The sequence below is a fragment of the Geotrypetes seraphini genome, chromosome 1 (genome assembly GCF_902459505.1).
Source record: "Geotrypetes seraphini chromosome 1, aGeoSer1.1, whole genome shotgun sequence".
In the NCBI taxonomy this organism is placed as follows: Eukaryota; Metazoa; Chordata; class Amphibia; order Gymnophiona; family Dermophiidae; genus Geotrypetes; species Geotrypetes seraphini.
Genome location: NC_047084.1, coordinates 477,744,223 through 477,762,883, shown reverse-complemented (window position 1 = coordinate 477,762,883; position 18,661 = coordinate 477,744,223). Strand labels below are relative to the sequence as shown.

The window sequence follows — 18,661 nt, the reverse complement described above, 5'->3', positions numbered from 1 at the left end:
ATGTGGGGGGAGATATCTGGAAGTAGAAAAGGAGGGCATGGGGTAAGGGACCTCTATTCTTAGAAGACTGGATGAGGGTGGGGGTGGTGGGAGGCAAGGCCTGTTTCTCTATGGGATGGATGAGGGTGGGGGTGGTGGGAGGCAAGGTCTGTTTCTCTATGGGATGATATGCCTATCTTCTCTCTTTAAGGGGTTGTTGTGGATGGCTTACAGGTTCGGGGAGGGAGGCTGGGAGGGAGTGGGTGGGGGGAATAGGAGGGGTATGGATCAGGGAGCTGAGATCCAAGGTTGGGTGGTAGGATTGATGCTATATCTTGTTGTTATTGTTCTTGTGGATAGGTTACTGTTATGAGTATGCTATTTCGAGTGTATTGCTTTATGTTCCCGATCAAAAATAAAGAATTACAAAAAAAATACAGTATGGTACTAATTGCAATATCCCAGGGCTCCCCTAAGTTATATTTCAATTATATTGTTGTTTCTCTTTTTTATTATGTAATTTGTTGTAAAACTCAATAAAACATAATTCCTAAATAAACTTTGAATAGTTTTGTGTTAAATGCAAATTTAATCACTTGTTGTTCCAGTTGCCAGATCATTTATAAATGTTAAAGTGCACTGGTCCCAGTAGAGATCCCTATGGCATTCACAACCCTCCTCCAATGAGAAAAATGGCCTAACCCTACCCTCTGTTTTTTTTGTCCAATAACCAATTCCTAATCCATAATAGAACATCGCCTCCTATTCATTAACTCTTTAATTTTATCAGGAGTCTCTCATGAGGAACTTTATCAATAGCTTTTCAAAAATCTAGATATACTACACCAGGGGTCCTCAAACTACAGCCTGTGGGCTGGATATGGCCCTCCAAGGTCATTTAGCAGTCCTCACTGCAGCCGTGGGCAGTGCTGCATCCAGCGTCTTATGAGCTTTTGTTACTTGGTGATTTCAATTACCTCAACATTGACTGGTTAAATGTTACATCGGGGAGTGCTGGGGAGGTAAAATTCCTAGATGTCATAAATGACTGCTTCTTGGAGCAACTGGTCTGGGAACTGACAAGAGGGGGGTACTATTTTAGATTTGGTCCTTAGTCGAATGCAAGACATAGTACAGGAGTAAACTGTGTTGGGTCCGCTGGGAAACAGTGATCATAACGTGATAAAATTTGAGCTAATACTGGAATAACGTCGCAAAAGAAATCTACTTTAGGGGCGTTTAATTTTTGAAAGGGCGACTATGATAAAATGAGGAAAATGGTTAAAAAGAAGCTAAAAGGATCAGTTGCAAAGGTTAGGACTAAAAACTAGGCGTGGATGTTATTTAAAAATACCATCATGGAAGCCCAGACCAGATGTAGTCCACGTATTAACAAAGGTGGATAGAAGAGGAAACGAGAGCCAACGTGGTTAGAAGGTGAAGTGAAAGAGGCTATTAGAGCCAAAAAAACATCCTTTCAAAGAATGGAAAAAGGATCCGAATGAAGAAAATAAGAAGAAACACAAGCACTGGCAAGTTAGATGCAAAGCACTGATAAAGACAGCTAAGAAAGAATTTGAAGAGAAACTTGCAAAAGAGGCAAAATCTCAGCAATTTTTTTAGGTACATCAGAAGCAGAAAACCTGTGAGGGAATCTGTGGAACCGTTGGATGATCAAGGAGCAAAAGGGGCACTCAAGGAGGATAAGGCCATAGCGAAAAGATTGAATGAATTCTTTGTTTCGGTCTTTACGGAAGAAGATGTAAGAGATCTACCTGAACCAGAAACAATTTTCAAGGGTGATGATGCGGAGGAACTGAAAGAAATCTCGGTGAATCTGGAAGATGTACTAAGCCAAATCAACAAGTTAAAAAGTGATAAATTGCCAGGACCGGATGGTATACATCCCAGGGTACTAAAATAACTCAAACATGAAATTGCTGACCTGCTGTTAGTGATCTGTAACCTGTCGCTAAAATCATCTGTAGTACCTGAAGATTGGAGGGTGGCCAATGTTACACCGATTTTTAAAAAGGGCTCCAGAGGAGATCCCAGAAATTACAAACCAGTAAGCCTCACTTCAGTGCCGGGCAAAATGGTAGAAACGATTATAAAAAATAAAATTGTGGAACATGTAGACAAACATGATTTAATGAGATGGAGTCAGCATGGGTTCAGCTGAGGGAGATCATGCCTCACCAATTTGCTTGACTTCTTTGAAGATGTGAATAAACGTGGATAAAGGTGAGCCGGTTGATGTATTGTATCTAGATTTTCATAAAGCTTTTGATAAAGTTTCTCATGAGAGGCTCCTGAGAAAATTAAAGTGTCATGAGATAGGTGGCAAAGTCAGTTGTGGATTAGGAATTGGTTATAGGGGCCGTCAGTAGCACTAATCTTCACCAACCTTGCAGGCAGCCCCCGCAGCCACCCAGCGCCGACGGAGGGGTCCTTGTAGAACCAATAAAGAGCAGAGAGAGCCGCGGTGAGGGAGCTGCCAGTGCTGCCATCAGCATTACTCTTCACCAACCTGCAGGCAGCCATCCAGCATCTAACGCCGACAGCGAGGTCCTTGTAGACCCAATAAAGAGCAGAGGGAGCCACAGTGAGGGAGCCGCCAGTGCCATCAGCAGCATTAATCTTTACCAACTCTGCAGGCAGCCCCCGCAGCCACTCAGCGTCCAGCGCCGATGGAGGGATCCTTGTAGACTCGTGGTCGCGTGGCTAAAAGGGCAGGACATGCCCATTTTGAGCCCATGAGGAACTGTGAGAGGACTGAGACTTAACACTTCTACCATGGGTAAGAAGAAAGCAAAACGTCATCTTCAAACTTCAGGTTCGGGTCCTATGGATCGTTATCTCTTGGCTTTATCTCTACCAGGGATAGAAGAGCAGGTAACTTTAAGCATGCAGTCAGCTTCCCTTTCCTCAGGAGGCCCTTCATCACCTTCCCAGCCATTAACTTCCGTGGGAAGAGTAGAGACATCCTCTAATGTTGAGGATGTAGCCTCTTCCTCACAAATGTCTGATGTAACTGGACTTAATATGGATGGGCAAATAAGTGAGGTGAAGACTAAAGGTTCTTCCTGATGGTCAGGGAGCCAACCCTTGATGTTTTTCCTAAGGACAAAGTTATCACTTTAAATGATATATGGCTAACTGTTAATAGAATTGAGTCTTCTCTCCAAAGCACAGTTTTGAAATTGTGTCACTTTTCCTCAGATGTAACAGTTAAAATGAATGAGCATGATAATCAAATAGTAGAGTTAGGAGATAAATTGGATAAAGTGGATAACTTACAGAGTACAGCTGTATCTAACATTAAAGAGAGTGTATTGTTTCATACAAAAATAGAAAAAAAATGGAGAACTATATTAGAGTTAGGAATCTTCATTTCCTAAATTTCCCGATCACACATTTCCTTTCTCTTTTGGAGCTAGTAAGAATGCACATGAGGGAGATTTTGCAATATTCTGAGGTGGATAATTTTCAACCTAATAACCTCTATTATTTTCCGAGGGCTTCTAGGGAGGAGGGAGAGAAAGGGGAAATTGATAAACTAGTCTCCCCAGATAGCTTAGATCTTTCTCAGTTTCTAGAATCATCTAAAGACACAATAACAAAACTTGCTACACTTTTGATAGTTTTCAAGACAGAGTTAGAGAAACAAACTATTTTGAAACTATATTTTACTAAAAAACAAACAAACAAACAAAAAAAAAAACCCAGGCTCTGTTTTGTGGCCAAATGATTCTTATATTTCCTGATGTCTCTAAGCAGACTCAAATGAAGAGGAAGCAGATCTTAACGCTCAGGCCTAAGGTCTTGGCAGTGGGTGCAACCTTCTTAAAATTCCCCTGTAAATGCCTTATTTCATATGCAAGTGACAAGTATGTCTTTTTAGATCCAGTCCAGTTAGAAGGTTTTCTAAAAGATAAACCTGTTCAAACAATATCCTAGATTTATTTGGTTATCTTTAATCAGGGAGGATAATTGAAGAAATGTATAGAAATAGATGCCACATTCTGATTACTTAGTTGTTTTTCCTTTACTAAATTTATGTTGCTATACGGAATGTCGGCCAGATAATATGGGCTAGATCATTGAATGATTTTATTTTCTTTTTGTAAATGTTTATGATGATACTTGTAGATTTTCCTGAGTAACAAATGAATTTTAAAAAAAAAGGGAACTGGTTATAGGATAGGAAACAGAGGGTAGCGTTGCATGGTCATTTTTCTCAATGGAGGAGAGTAAACAATGGAGTGCCGCAGGGGTCTGTACTGGAACCGGTGCTATTTAACTTATTTATAAATGATCTGGAAATTGGAAAGACGAGTGAGGTGATTAAATTTGCAGATGACACTAAACTGTTCAAAGTTGTTAAAACGCATGCAGATCGTGAAAAATTGCGGGTGGACTTTTGGAAATTGGAAAACTGGGCGTTCAAATGGCAGATGAAATTTAATGTGGACAAATGCAAAGTGATGCACGTTGGGAAGAAAAACCTGAATCACAGTTATCGGATGCTAGTGTCCACCTTGGGGATTAGTGCCCAAGAAAAAGATCTGGGTATCATTGTAGACAATATGATGAAACCTTCTGCCCAATGTGTGGCGGCGGCCAAAAAAGCAAACAGGATGCTAGGAATTATTAAAAAAAGGGATGGTTAACAAAACTAAGAATATTATAATGCCCCTCCATTATAATGTAGTGCTCCATGGTGCAACCTCATCTGGAGTATTGCATTCAATTCTGGTCTCCTTAACTCAAGAAAGATATAGTGGCGCTAGAAAAGATTCAAAGAAAAGTAACCAAAATGGTAAAGGGGATGGAACTCCTCTCGTATGAGTAAAGACTAAAATGGTTAGGGCTTTACAGCTTGGAAAAGAGACAGCTGAGGGGAGATATGATTGAAGTCTACAAAATCCTGAGTGGAGTAGAATGGGTACAAGTGGATTGATTTTTCACTCCGTCAAAAATTACAAAGACTAGGGGACACTCGATGAAGCTACAGGGATATATTATTAAAACCGATAGGAGGAAATTTTTTTTTCACTCAGAGAAAAGTTAAGCTCTGAAACGCAATGCCAGAGGATTTGGTAAGAGTGGATAGTGTAGCTGGTTTTAAGACAGGTTTGGACAAGTTCCTGGAGGAAAAGTCCATAGTCTGTTATTGAGAAAGACATGGGGGAAACCACTGTTTCTCCTGTACTAGTAGCATGGAATATTGCTATTCCTAGGGTTTTGGGCAGGTACTAGTGACCTGAATTGGCCACCTTGAGAACGGGCTACTGGGCTTGATGGACCATTGGTCTGACCCAGTAAGGCTATTCTTATGTTCTTAGGTGACGGCGAAAGCTAGAAGTATGCTAGGTTGCATAGGGAGAGGTATGGCCAGTACGAAAAAGGAGGTATTGATGCCTCTGTATAAGACTCTGGTGAGACCCCATTTAGAATATTGTGTGCAATTCTGGAGGCTGCACCTTCAAAAAGATATAAAAAGGATGAAGTCAGTCCAGAGGAAGGATACTAAAATGGTTTGTGGCCTTTGTGATAAGGCATATGGGGACAGACTTAAAGATATCACTCTGTATACTTTGGAGGAAATGCGGGAGAGGGGAGATATGATAAAAGTCATTTAAATAAATGTGTATGAGTTGAGTCTCTTTCATTTGAAAGGAATCTCTGCAATGAGGGCATAGGATGAAGAGGTGATAGGCTCTGGAGTAATCTGAGAAAAGACTTTTTTACGGACTGGGTGGTAGATGCATGGAACAGTCTCACGGAAGAGGTTGTGGAAACAGAGACTGTGTCTGAATTCAAGAGGGCCTGGGATAGGCATGTGGGATGTTTCAAAGAGAGAAAGAGATAATGGTTACTGTGGATGGGCTGACTAGATGGGCCATTTGGCCTTTATCTGCCGTCATGTTTCTATGTTTCTATTAGCGTCGGTCAGGGAGGAGAAGCAGTGACATGGCGTGCTGGGGCTGAGGCTGTGCACAGCCACCATCACTATGCTGAGGCAGACAGGTAGTAGCCAGGTCCAGAGCAGTGTCCCCTACTCTCCCTCAATTACTAGCTGCCTAAATAACAGCATGCCAGCAATGCTGTCGGTCAGGCCTTGAGCTCAGGCCAGGTCAGCAGGCCAAAATTGGTCAGTTGCCCATATCCTGATCCCCACAGCACCAACAAAAATTGTGTGAACATAAGAACATAAGCAATGCCTCTGCTGGGTCAGACCTGAGGTCCATCTTGCCCAGCAGTCCGCTCACGCGGCGGCCCAACAGGTCCAGGACCTGAGCAGTAATCCTCTATTTATACCCTTCTATTCCCTTTTCCAGCAGAAAAATGTCCAATCCTCTCTTAAATCCCAGTACTGTATTCTGCCCTATAACGTCCTCTGGAAGCACATTCCAAGTGTCCACCACACGTTGGGTAAAGAAGAACTTCCTGGCATTTGTATTGAATCTGTCCCCTTTCAACTTTTCCGAATGGCCTCTTGTTCTTTTATTTTTTGAAAGTTTGAAGAATCTGTCCCTCTCTACTCTCTCTATGCCCCTCATGATCTTATAAGTCTCTATCATATCTCCTCTAAGTCTCCTCTTCTCCAGGGAAAAGAGACCCAGTTTCTCCAATCTCTCAGCGTATGAAAGGTTTTCCATCCCTTTTATCAGACGTGTCGCTCTTCTCTGAACTCTCTCGAGTAACGCCATATCCTTCTTAAGGTATGGCGACCAAAACTGGACACAGTATTCCAGGTGTGGGCGCACCATCGCCCGATACAGCGGCAGGATAACTTCTTTCGTCCTGGCTGTAATACCCTTCTTGATTATACTTAGCATTCTATTCGCTCTCTTAGCGGCCGCTGCGCACTGTGCAGTCGGCTTCATTGACCTGTCCACCATTACCCCCAAGTCCCTCTCTTGGGTACTCTCATTCAATGATATCCCTCCCATCGTATAGTTGTACCTCGGGTTTCTGCTTCCCACATGCAATACTTTACATTTCTCAACGTTGAACTTCATTTGCCATTTTGTCGCCCATTCTCCTAGTTTGTTCAAGTCCCTTTGCAATTCCTCACAGTCCTCTTTAGTCCGAGCTTCCCTAAATAGTTTGGTGTCATCAGCAAATTTTATTATCTCACACTTCGTCCCTGTTTCTAGATCATTTATGAATATATTAAATAACAGCGGCCCGAGCACCGAGCCCTGCGGAACACCACTCGTGACCCTCCTCCAGTCAGAGTAGTGTCCCTTCAACCCTACCCTTTGTTTCCTACCTGCCAACCAGTTTCTGATCCATCTATGTACGTCTCCGTCCACCCCATGGTTCTTCAGTTTCCGGAGTAATCGTTCATGGGGCACCTTGTCAAAGGCTTTTTGGAAATCAAGGTATATGATGTCTATGGGGTCACCTCTGTCCATCTGTTTGTTAATTCCTTCGAAGAAGTGTAGTAAGTTGGTTAGGCACGATCTCCCCCTGCAGAAACCATGTTGGCTGGTTATAAGAAGTTTGTTTCTTTCCAAGTGATCATCGATGCTTTCTTTTATCAGTGCTTCCGCCATTTTTCCGGGAACCGAGGTCAGACTCACTGGTCTGTAGTTACCCGGGTCACCTCTTGATCCCTTTTTAAAGATGGACGTGATGTTGGCCGTCTTCCAATCCTCCGGGATCACGCCTGTTTTCAGGGATAGATTGCATATTTGCTGCAGTAGTTCTGCTATCTCCTCCTTTAGTTCCTTCAGAACCCTTGGATGGATTCCGTCCGGACCTGGAGATTTGTCTATTTTTAGTTTATCTATCTGACTGCGCACATCTTCAAGGCTCACTTCCATGAATGTTAATTTTTCTGCTTGATTTCCATTGAAGAATTGCTCAGGTTCCGATATGTTGGTTGTGTCTTCGTTTGTAAATACAGACGAAAAGAACATGTTCAGTCTTTCCGCGACTTCTTTCTCCTCCTTCACTACTCCCTTCCTGACTCCATCATTCAGCGGTCCCACCTCCTCCCTAGCTGGCTGTTTCCCTTTAACATATCTGAAGAACGGTTTGAAATTACGAGTCTCCCTGGCTAACTTCTCTTCATACTCTGTTTTAGCTTTTCGAACCACACGGTGACATTCTTTTTGATACTTCTTGTGCTCTATCCAGTTTCCTTCAGTTTTGTCCTTTATCCATCTCCTGAATGAATTTTTCTTATTACTTATCGCTTCTTTCACTATTTTAGTCATCCATATCAGGTCCTTTATTCGACTCTTTTTGCTCCCCTTTCTGAATCTGGGGATGTAAAGATTTTGCGCCTCGCTCACCATGTCCTTGAAAAAAGACCAGGCCTGTTCTACCATCCTCCATTTCTTGGAAGTGTTCCTAAGTTTATTCCTTACCATTTTCCTCATTGCTTCATAGTTTCCTTTTCTGAAGTTGAAAGTTGTCGCCATGGTTCTCTTTCCTTTTGGTATTCCTGCTTCAACCTTGAACTTGATCATGTTATGGTCACTGTTTCCCAATGGTCCCACTACTTCCACTTCCTTTGCTGGTCCCATTAACCCATTTAGGATTAGATCCAAAGTGGCATTTCCTCTCGTCGGTTCTCTAACAAGCTGCTCCATGAAGCAATCTTGTGTAGCCTCCAGGAATTCTGTTTCCCTAGCGCATTTTGAGTTTCCAAGACTCCAGTCTATCCCGGGGTAGTTGAAATCTCCCATAATAACTGTGCAACCGTTTTTGCATTCTTGTTTCATCTCGGCTTCCATTTCCTTATCGATATCTCCGGTTTGCCCGGGTGGGCGATAGTATAGGCCCATTTTTATTTCATGTCCCTTTCTTCTTGGTATTTTAACCCATAGCGATTCCAGCTTGTTGGTCGTCTCCGCTGTGTCTATTCTTGTCGATTGTATGGATTCTTGTCGATTGTGGATTCATTACCGCCCGCCACCCAGTACCCAGAAGCACAGGCCAGCAGCAGACGTGATAGTTATGTGCACCCATCCCAAAGAAGTAATAGCCATTGTGCATCCCTAGGAAACAATTATGTCCAGAAAAAGAAAAACTGACTAAGAGTGGAGGATATTAAAAAAACAGTGGATGTATGATTACTTTTTCATGCAGTACAAGGAGAGAGAGCTGTTTGTTCGGTATGCCAGGATTCAGTGGCTATGTTCAAGGAATACAATTTGCGTTGACATTACGAAACTCGACAAAGACAAATATGATGACTGTTTGGTTGGACATCTGAGAAAAGACAAAATACTAAAACTGAAAAATGGATTGACAACTCAGCAAAATGCTTTTATGAAGCAGAAGAAGCTAAATATTTTATCACTGCGAGCAAGTTTTCAAGTTGCCAAGCTAATAGTGCGCACTGGCAGACCATTTGTAGAGGGAAAATGTGTTATGGAATGTCTTCTTTCTGTTGCCAAAGAAGGCTGATTTATTTAGTACAGTGAGTCTTTCAGGATGGACAACTGCACAAAGGATTGAAAAAACGGGGCACAATTTGCATCAACATTTGCAAAACTCCTCAAAAAAACTTTGTTATTTTTTGTTGGCACTCGATAAAAGCAATGATGTTCATGATTCTGCACAACTTCTAATTTTCATTTATGGGACAAATAATCATTTTGAAGTTACAGAGGAGCTTGCTGCACTGCAAAGCATCAAAGGAACAACAGGAGAGGGTATCTATGAAAAGGTTTGCCAAACTGTAAATGATTTGGAGCTGGACTGGGTTAAAGTAGCCAGTGACAACTGATGGTGCTACAAGCATGGTGGGGTCTATGAAAGGAGAGGTTGTATGCATTAACCAAGAGATGGACAAACACAACCATTTGTGTCCAATAGCCATGCACACTGCCTCATTCACCATCAAGCACTGTGTTGTAAATCACTGAAGTGGAACTCTGTCATGAAAGTTGTGGTATCCTGTGTTAACTTCATTAGGCCTCATGCACTAAACCATAGACAGTTTCAGGAATTTTTGTCTGAGCTGAATGTTGCCTGTGAAGATATTCTGTACCACACAGAAGTACGTTGGCTGAATCGAGGGAGAGCTTTGAAACATTTTTATGACTTACTTCCACAGATTTCTGCTTTCAAAAAACAAAGTAGAACCAGAGGTTAAAGATGCAGAATGGAAATGGCACCTTGCCTTTCTGACAGATGTAACAGAGCTACTCAACAGTTTCAATGTGCAACTTCAAGAAAAGGTGAAGCTCATCTGTGATATGTATTCACATGTGAAAGCATTTGAAGTAAAATTGGACTTCCTCATTAAACAAGTGAAGGAAGAAAACTTCTGCCATCTCCCCACTAGTGCTGCCCGATTCACGATTCGAATCGATTCACTGATTCACTTTGCGTGAATCAATTCAAAACAAACCAAAAAAAAATTTGCTTACTCCTCTCCCCCTAAAGCAGGAGCGGCAGCGCTGCCTCTTGCTGGCCAGACGCTGCTTTAGAGGGCGAGGGTCAGTCGGGAAGTGCTGGTTTCCGGCTTCTCCCCTAGCCTCCCGCGCATCCAGGGCCAGATTAAAGGGTGGGCCCGATGCGCTGCTACGATGAGTGCAAGCAGCAATGGTGTTTCTGTGTTGCTGCTTTTGGTGTTTGCCTGCTTGCGACCCGCCCGCCGGCTCCATTTAATCCATTTAAAGAGCCAAGCGGTGCAGCGATTGCACATCGCCGGCCCATAACCCAGAATTGATGTCAAGGGAAGGCTTATGGACTGGCGGGTGCAATCGTTGCACACGCCTGGCCCATTTGGAGTTGCGGCAGCAGCAGGGGGGATGTGTGTTAAATGGATTCAGCTAGCAGCGACTGCGGGTGAGTGGCGAGAAGCGGAATCGGTGGCAGGTCGGCTTGGGGGAAGGCAGGCAGGCTTCGGGGAGAGGAAGGAAGGCCATGACTGGACCTACAGTAGCACAGCATTTCTTCTGCTGCCATCAGACTGCTTCACGATTTAAAAAAAAAAAAAAAAAAAGAGAGATCAAGTGTAGGCAGCCTGAGAGGAGAGCTGAGGGGAAGGAGGCAAGGAGTGAAAAAGTACTGAATGAAGGATGGGAATGAGAAAGGAGACAGGGAGAGAAATATAGGGTTGGAAAGAGGATAAAGAATATTTGGAGAGCAAGAAAGGGAAAAGAAGTAAATAAGAAAACGGGCACATGCAGGCAGGGCATGTTGGGATAGCCAGGGCAGGGGGGTGCAGGCCTACAAGGGGGACAGACCTTCAGGGATGGTGGCACAGGCCTTCGGGGGGGGGGGAACAGGCAGGCCTTCAGGGGGGCCCTGATGTAGAATTACATGGAGGGAGGGAGGGGGGTTCAAAGAGACATGCATATGCCAGACTTGGTGGGGGGGGGGAAGAAATAATGGGTCTAAAAACAGAGGATAGGGAGAGAGATGGTGGACAATGGGATTTAGGGAAGGAAGGAACAGAAAGGGAGAGAAGTTGGACACAAGGGATAGTGTGGAGGGGAGGATAGAGATACTGGATAGGAGGGTAGTTGGGAAAAGAAAGGGAGAGATGGTGGACCCTGGGGTGGTGGGGAAGGAGGGAGAGATGCTGGATGAAAGAGTAGTTGAGAAAAGGTAGATCTGTGGATGGAGACAAAAAAAGAAAAGATGCCAGACCTCCGGGGGAGGGAAGGGAAACGGTAGGGGAGGAAAGAGATGGCAGATGGATGGTTAGCACGGAGAAAGGAGACCCTGGTAAGCAAGTTATCAGAAGACAACCTGGGACCTGGGACCGACAAGATTTGAATAATGACCAGACAACAAAAGGTAGAAAAAATAATTATATTTTCTGTTTTGTGATTACAATATGTCATATTTGAAACGTGTATCCTGCCAGAGCTGGTGATAGATCGCAAACGTGAGCTAGGATTTAACAGAGAGAGGAGAAGCCTTTTTTGTTTATTTTGTTTACACAACAGCGCCAGTGTGGTTAGGAGAAGGCAAAGGGGGTGAAGAGGCTATAAAATAAACCCACCAGGATGTTTGGAAAAATACACCCAATTGGGCAGGAAAATAGAATCGAATCGAAAAATCGATTCAATGGGCTGAATCTAATCGAAATTTTTTTTCCTGAATCGGGCAACACTACTCACCACTACTCAAAAGCTGTTGGCTGAGAAACCAACAAATACATTCCCAAACAACAAAATGTGTGGATTCACTGGAAATGTTGCAAAGCAAATTTCAAATGAGATTTAAAGAGCTTTAGCTACATGAACAGGACATATAGCTTTCCACAACACATTTTCTGTTGACATTGAAATTGTTGATCCGATTTACCAAATGGAACTGGCTGAACCACAGAATTGTGACTCTTTGAAAGACGCATTAAAGCCAAGCAGCCTTACTATTTTCTATGCTTCTCTCCCCTCTGAGACTTATCTTAATCTCAGAAACCATGCACTCAAAATGGCAACCATCTTTGGCAGCACCTATGACTGTGAGCAGACTTTTTCCCAAATGAAACATCTGAAATCTCCAACTAGATCCAGACTAACTGATGCACACTTGCATCACTTGTTACGACTTGAACAGGACACTAACTATCTCATCAGACAAAAGCAGGTCCACACTTCCCATTGACATACTGTTAAGTTTATGTTGGTTAAAATTGTTCTTCAATTTAAATATTGTATTGTTCTTTCATGTTTATTTGCACTACAAATAAGATATGTGCAGTATGCATGGGAATTTGTTCATGGGGGTTTTTTCCCCCCCAAACTATAGTAAGGCACCCAACAGTCTGAGGGACCGTGAACTGGCTCACCTTTATCCACATTTATTCACACCTTCAAAGAAATGCAGCAAATTGGTGAGGCAAGATCTCCCTTGGATGAACTCATGCTGTCAGAGTAAACCATATTTTTTATAATAGCTTCCACTATTTTGCCTGGCACTGAATCAGACTTACTGATCTGTAATTTCTTGGATCATCCTGAAACCCTTTTTTAAAATCGGCATAACATTGGCCATTGTCTAATTTTCAGGTACTATAGACAATTTTAGCAATTTCTTTCAGTACCTTGGGACGTATACAATCTAGTTCAGGTGATTTATTTGTCTTTAACTAGTCAATTTGACTCAGTTCATCTTCCAGGTTCACCGAGATTTCTTTCATTTTAGTTATTTTAGGGACAAGCTATACTGTTTGTCTTTTTAAAAATTAAAACAAGTTACTTTTTAATAGAAATCGGAACTATGGTATTAAGATCATTATGAAAGTATTAAAAAAAAAAAAAAAAAAAAAGCAAAACACATAAGAAATGCCTCCGCTGGGTCAGACCTGAGGTCCATTGTGCCCAGCAATCCGCTCACGCGGCGGCCCAACAGGTCCAGGCCCTGTGCAGTAATTCTCTATCTATACCCTTCTATCCCCTTTTCCAGCAGGAAATTGTCCAATCCTTTCTTAAACCCCAGTACCGTACTCTGCCTTATTACGTCCTCTGGAAGTGCATTTCAGGTGTCCACCACACGTTGGGTAAAAAAGAACTTCCTAGTATTTGTTTAGAATCTGTCCCCTTTCAACTTTTCCGAATGCCCTCTTGTTCTTTTATTTTTTGAAAGTTTGAAGAATCTGTCCCTCTCTACTCTCTCTATGCTCTTCATGATCTTGTAAGTTTCTATCATATCCCCTCTAAATCTTCTCTTCTCCAGGAAATAGAGACCCAGTTTCTCCAATCTCTCTGCGTATGAAAAGTTTTCCATCCCTTTTATCAGACGTGTCGCTCTCCTCTGAACCCTCTCGAGTAACAACATATCCTTCTTAAGGTACGGCGACCAATATTGGATGCAGTATTCCAGGTGCGGGCGCATCATCGCCCGATACAACGGCAGGATAACTTCTTTCGTTCTGGTTGTAATACCCTTCTTGATTATACCTAGCATTTTATTCGCTCTCTTAGCGGCCGCTGCACACTGTGCCGTCGGCTTCATTGTCATGTCCACCATTACCCTCAAGTCCCTTTCTTGGGTACTCTCATTCAATAACATCCCTCCCATCGTATAGTTGTACCTCGGGTTTCTGCTATCCACATGCAATACTTTACATTTCTCAACGTTGAACTTCATCTGCCATCTCGTCGCCCATTCCCCAAGTCCCTTTGCAATTCTTCACAGTCCTCTTTAGTCCGAGCTCCACTAAATAGTTTCGTGTCATCCGCAAATTTTATTATATCACACTTTGTCCCTGTTTCCAGATCATTTATGAATAAGAACCAAATATGTCTACCTAATCAATATATACTCTCACACAGTGGACAGTCTGAAAACCCCAACCTTATTTGAGATGTAATAATCAAATAAATTCAAATAATGAGAATATCAAAATTATATAAATACAGTATATTTAACATTTTGGTGCTTAGTTTTCCATACCATATCGCTTATTGCAATCACTGCCACTTTGTCCAATTTTCATACATTTATATATTTTTAACATTTGCATAGAAAAGTAATGACCAGAAACAGTGCACTGGCCTCCAAAGTGCGAGACCTGTTCCACTCAATGCAAAGAACTAAACTGCTAGGACAAGCTTGCCAAAGTTCAAACCAAACCTGAGCAGCTAGAGCATCCAGAGGAGAAAAGGAAGCACACTCTATGATGCAAATAATAATAATAATAATTTTATTCTTATATACCGCCAAAGCCATGAAAGTTCGAGGCGGTTTACAACAAGAAAAGCTGGACAATCAGCGAAGTGGTCACAGTATAAAGTCATAAAGCCTAGGTGGACATCAGGGAAGAAGATACGCACACCCCCTTAGGATTGGAGCTGCACCCAGGATATACACTTGACAGCAAAGAAAGGCAATTAATTGTGCCCAAAAGTCAGACAAGGAGTTGTGTCTGTGCATGACAGTCCGAAACAGGACTGCACTTGACAGCCAGCATCCAAGCTATGCTTTATAATGGAGCTGCACATGGTCTCAAGTGATGGAACAGCACAGCATATAGCAATGGAGCAAGGCACAACAATCGGCCACTGCCAAATGGATCTACATTCTACATCCAGTGATGGAGCAGAGCTCAACATCCACAGGGAGCGGTGCTCTACATCCAGAGGTGGAACCACGCCAAACAGGCAGCTGGAGCCACAGTCTACATCCAGAGAGGGTGTCATGCCAAGAAGGCAGCTGGAGCCACGTTCTCTGGGAACTGGAGCTGCGCTGAACAGGCAGTTAGAGATGCGTTCTACATCCAAAGATGAAGCCATACTGAATAGGCACATGGAGCCACATTCTACATCCAGACATTGAGCCATGCCAAACAGGCAGGAGGAGCTATGCCCAACATACAGAGAGGGAATTACGCTGAACAGTCAAGTAGAGTCACATTCTTAGGGAAGGATTCATGCTAAACAACCAGGAGGAGCCACTCCCTACATCAAGAGGTGAATTCATCCAGAATAGCCAGGCAGGGGCCTAGCCTCCACATTTCTGGAAGAGGCTTGTTTGTAAATACCTTTCAAATACTTAACTATCTATATTATATCTCCTCTCTCTCTTCTTTCCTCTAGCTATATATATTCAGATCTTCTAGTCTTTTCTTAAGTCTTATAGCACAAACGCTGTACCATGTTTTATATCTCACTTCCACTTAAGTCGCGGCAGTGAATATTGCTGCAGTAATTTTTGTCAAGGACATTAGAGCTGTTGAAGTAGGGTTAAGGGCCAAATAATGCGACTTATGGCCCTAATGCTGCTTTATGAATTATCCTTTTAATATGAGTAAGTGCAAAGTGATGCTTGTAGGGAAAAGGAACTCTAACTATAGATATATGATGTAAGGTTTCACATTAGGAGTCACCACTCAGGAAAATGATCTCTGTAAATGTCATCATCGATGATATGTTTAAATCTTCTGCTCAGTGTGCAGCAGGGGCTAAGAAAGAAAATAGGATACTAGGAATTATTAGGAAAAGAATGGATAACAAAGAGAGATTATTGCATTCCATTTGTATTTTGCCATGGTACATCTCAAATAGTATGTGCAAGTCTAGTCATTGCATTTTTTTAAAAAATATAGCAGAATTATAAGGTTCAGAGAAGAGCAACCAAAATGTTAAAGGGGATTGGCTGACTTTTTATGAAAAAGAGCATAGACTCTAGGGCTCTTCAGTTTGAAGAAGAGAGGACTGAAGGGAGATATGACAGAAGTCTATAAAATCATGAGTGGAGTGGAGCAGGCAGATGTGAATCGCTTGTTTACTCTTTCCAAAAATACAAGACTGGCTGCATGCAATGAAACTACTAAGTAGTACACTTAAAACTAATCTGAAAATTTTTTTTCTTCACTTAAGTGTTGCAAAGAAGCTCTTGAATTCTTTGCCAGATAATGTGGTAAAAGCAGTTAGCACAGCAGGGTATAAAAAAGTTTGACTTTACTTAGGTTGTAAGCTCTTCAAGTAGGCACCATATTTTACATGTTTTAATGACCATTGTATATTGCTGCATATGCCTTGTAGCACTCTAGAAATGCTTAGTATTAGTAGTGTTCCTAGAAGACAAGCCCATAAACCACTATTAAGATTGATTTGGGAAAATCCACTGCTTATTCCTGGGATAAGCAGTATGAAATCTATTTTACTCTCTTGGAATCATATCAGATACTTGTGATTGGCTACTGTTGGAAACAGGATACTGGGCTTGATGGACCTTTGGTCTGTCCCAGTGTGGTGATGCTTAAGTACTTATCTGCTTATAAAAAAAACCAAAGCAATTCAAGCAGGCATTCGTATATTACCTGAATCAATATGAACTATTTGGCATGCAATATTGTGCCTGTAATTCAAAACAAATTTCACTAAAATCATATTTCTAAAAAATACAAAATGATTAAATCAAATAAAAATAATTGTCATTAGCTGATTAATTATATTAAGCATATGCTATTGAAACTTCAAAACAATATGACCACATGCCTAACCAAAAACAGAGTTAAAATAAACAAATAAAAAAACAATTACCCATACCCTTAGCCACTGCTTCTCTGTAAGGGTGTCACTATAATCCACATCCCTGCGTTGGCGTGACCCTCGCCCAAATATTTTCTCTTCCTCATCTTCACAAGTGAGTCTTTCAACTTCCGCGTCATCTTTGATAATCCAGGATGGCAGATCATCCTCTTCCAATAAACGAGGCCTGCGCTTTGGGTTCCTGGCATCTTCTCTGCGTCGATCCATATCCATTCGCTGAGCAAGCAAGGAAGAGAGTGGTCTGAATGAATGGATATATATTTATAGTCATCGCTTCATTTAAAATTTTATAGCAGTTCATTTATCACCTTATCCTGATCCAATTTATCAGTAGAATATATACTAGCCTTGATTTTATAAGTACTTCTACATATTAAATAGTAGCACTTACACATTTAGAATGCATGCTCGTGGAAATGGTGGTTTCAGGAAACCTATATTTATATGGAGAAGCAGAACTTTCCAGGAGGCATGCCTTGGTTGTGACTTGTGGGGGGGCGAAGAGGGTGCAAAAATCTACCTAAGGAATACATATACAGTAAAACCTTGGATTGCAAGTAACTTGGTATGCAAGTGCTTTGCAAGACAAGCAAAACATTATTAAATTTTAGCTTGATATACAAGCAAGGTCTTGCAATACAAGTACATACAGTATACACACATCACATCATCACAACTGAGCTGATGGTTCTTCTCTCTCTCTCTGACACTGCATGAGTGTGGTGACTGTTCTAAACAAGCAAGGTCTTGCAATACAAGTACATACAGTATTTTGTATTAAAGTTTTTGGGTTGTGGAGTTTCCATTATTTCTTATGGGGAAATTCGCTTTGATACGAGTGTTTTGGATTACAAGCATGTTTTTGGGAACAAATTATGCTCGCAAACCAATTAAATTTCCCATCTGTTTTTGCACCAGCTCAGAGCCATGAAAAGACATTTTTCTCATATTTAACTTTACAATCAGGTTATAGCAGGGGTCTCAAAGTCCCTCCTTGAGGGCCGCAATCCAGTCAGGTTTTCAGTATTTTCCCAATGAATATGCATGAGATCTATGTGCATGCACTTCTTTCACTGCATATTCATTGGGGAAATCCTGAAAACCCGACTGGATTGCGGCCCTCAAGGAGGGACTTTGAGATCTCTGGGTTATAGTGTGGAAGCCTTAAGAGTAAAGGCCATATCAGTCTCTGATACGAGAGAAGGAAAGGGGAAGAGGGGAAGGTTAAAATCATAAAATGATGCAGAGTTAGAGTAATTTTATGTTCTTGCTTGCTGTTTTCTATTGACCAATAAAAACTGTTTAAACTAAAAAAAAGTGTTTCAACCACAGTCCGAAATGAGGGCTTGAAAGAGTAATTTTCTTTAATTCTGTTTCAGCCGCCAAAAGAAAACAGAAAATTGGGGCCTCACTACATAATTTAGATATGCAGGTTTGTAAAATGGCACCCAGAACTATCCCCAGTAGCACAAAAATTCTCTAGGACAAATTTATGCCTGCTCTGAATGTACTTATATATTTGTTCTACATCATAGTCAGCTCTAATGATTCAAGTTAAGGGCTCTGACAAGAGCAGAAAATATGACTACCAGAACCAATCACAACCACTTAAATACTTTTGTAATTACAGGCTACATGCTTATACATATTTATGCAAAAATGAACCATCATAAATTCGTGGAATGTTTTATATCCAA

At 41.8% G+C, this 18,661-nt stretch overlaps 1 protein-coding gene across 7 annotated transcripts in view; it reads right to left on the bottom strand.

Annotated features, from left to right (window-relative positions):
- Positions 1–18,661, bottom strand: part of SMARCA2 (SWI/SNF related, matrix associated, actin dependent regulator of chromatin, subfamily a, member 2) — a 604,189-nt gene that overhangs the window by 136,194 nt on the left and 449,334 nt on the right. For 4 of the 7 annotated variants that reach the window (XM_033925235.1, XM_033925226.1, XM_033925254.1 and 1 more), the window contains one exon: positions 16,962–17,180. In XM_033925235.1, coding sequence (XP_033781126.1) covers positions 16,962–17,180 — 219 coding nt within the window. Of the gene's footprint in view, positions 1–16,961; positions 17,206–18,661 lie in introns of those variants that run through there. The other 3 variants (XM_033925262.1, XM_033925270.1, XM_033925277.1) reach the window with 2 other exon arrangements.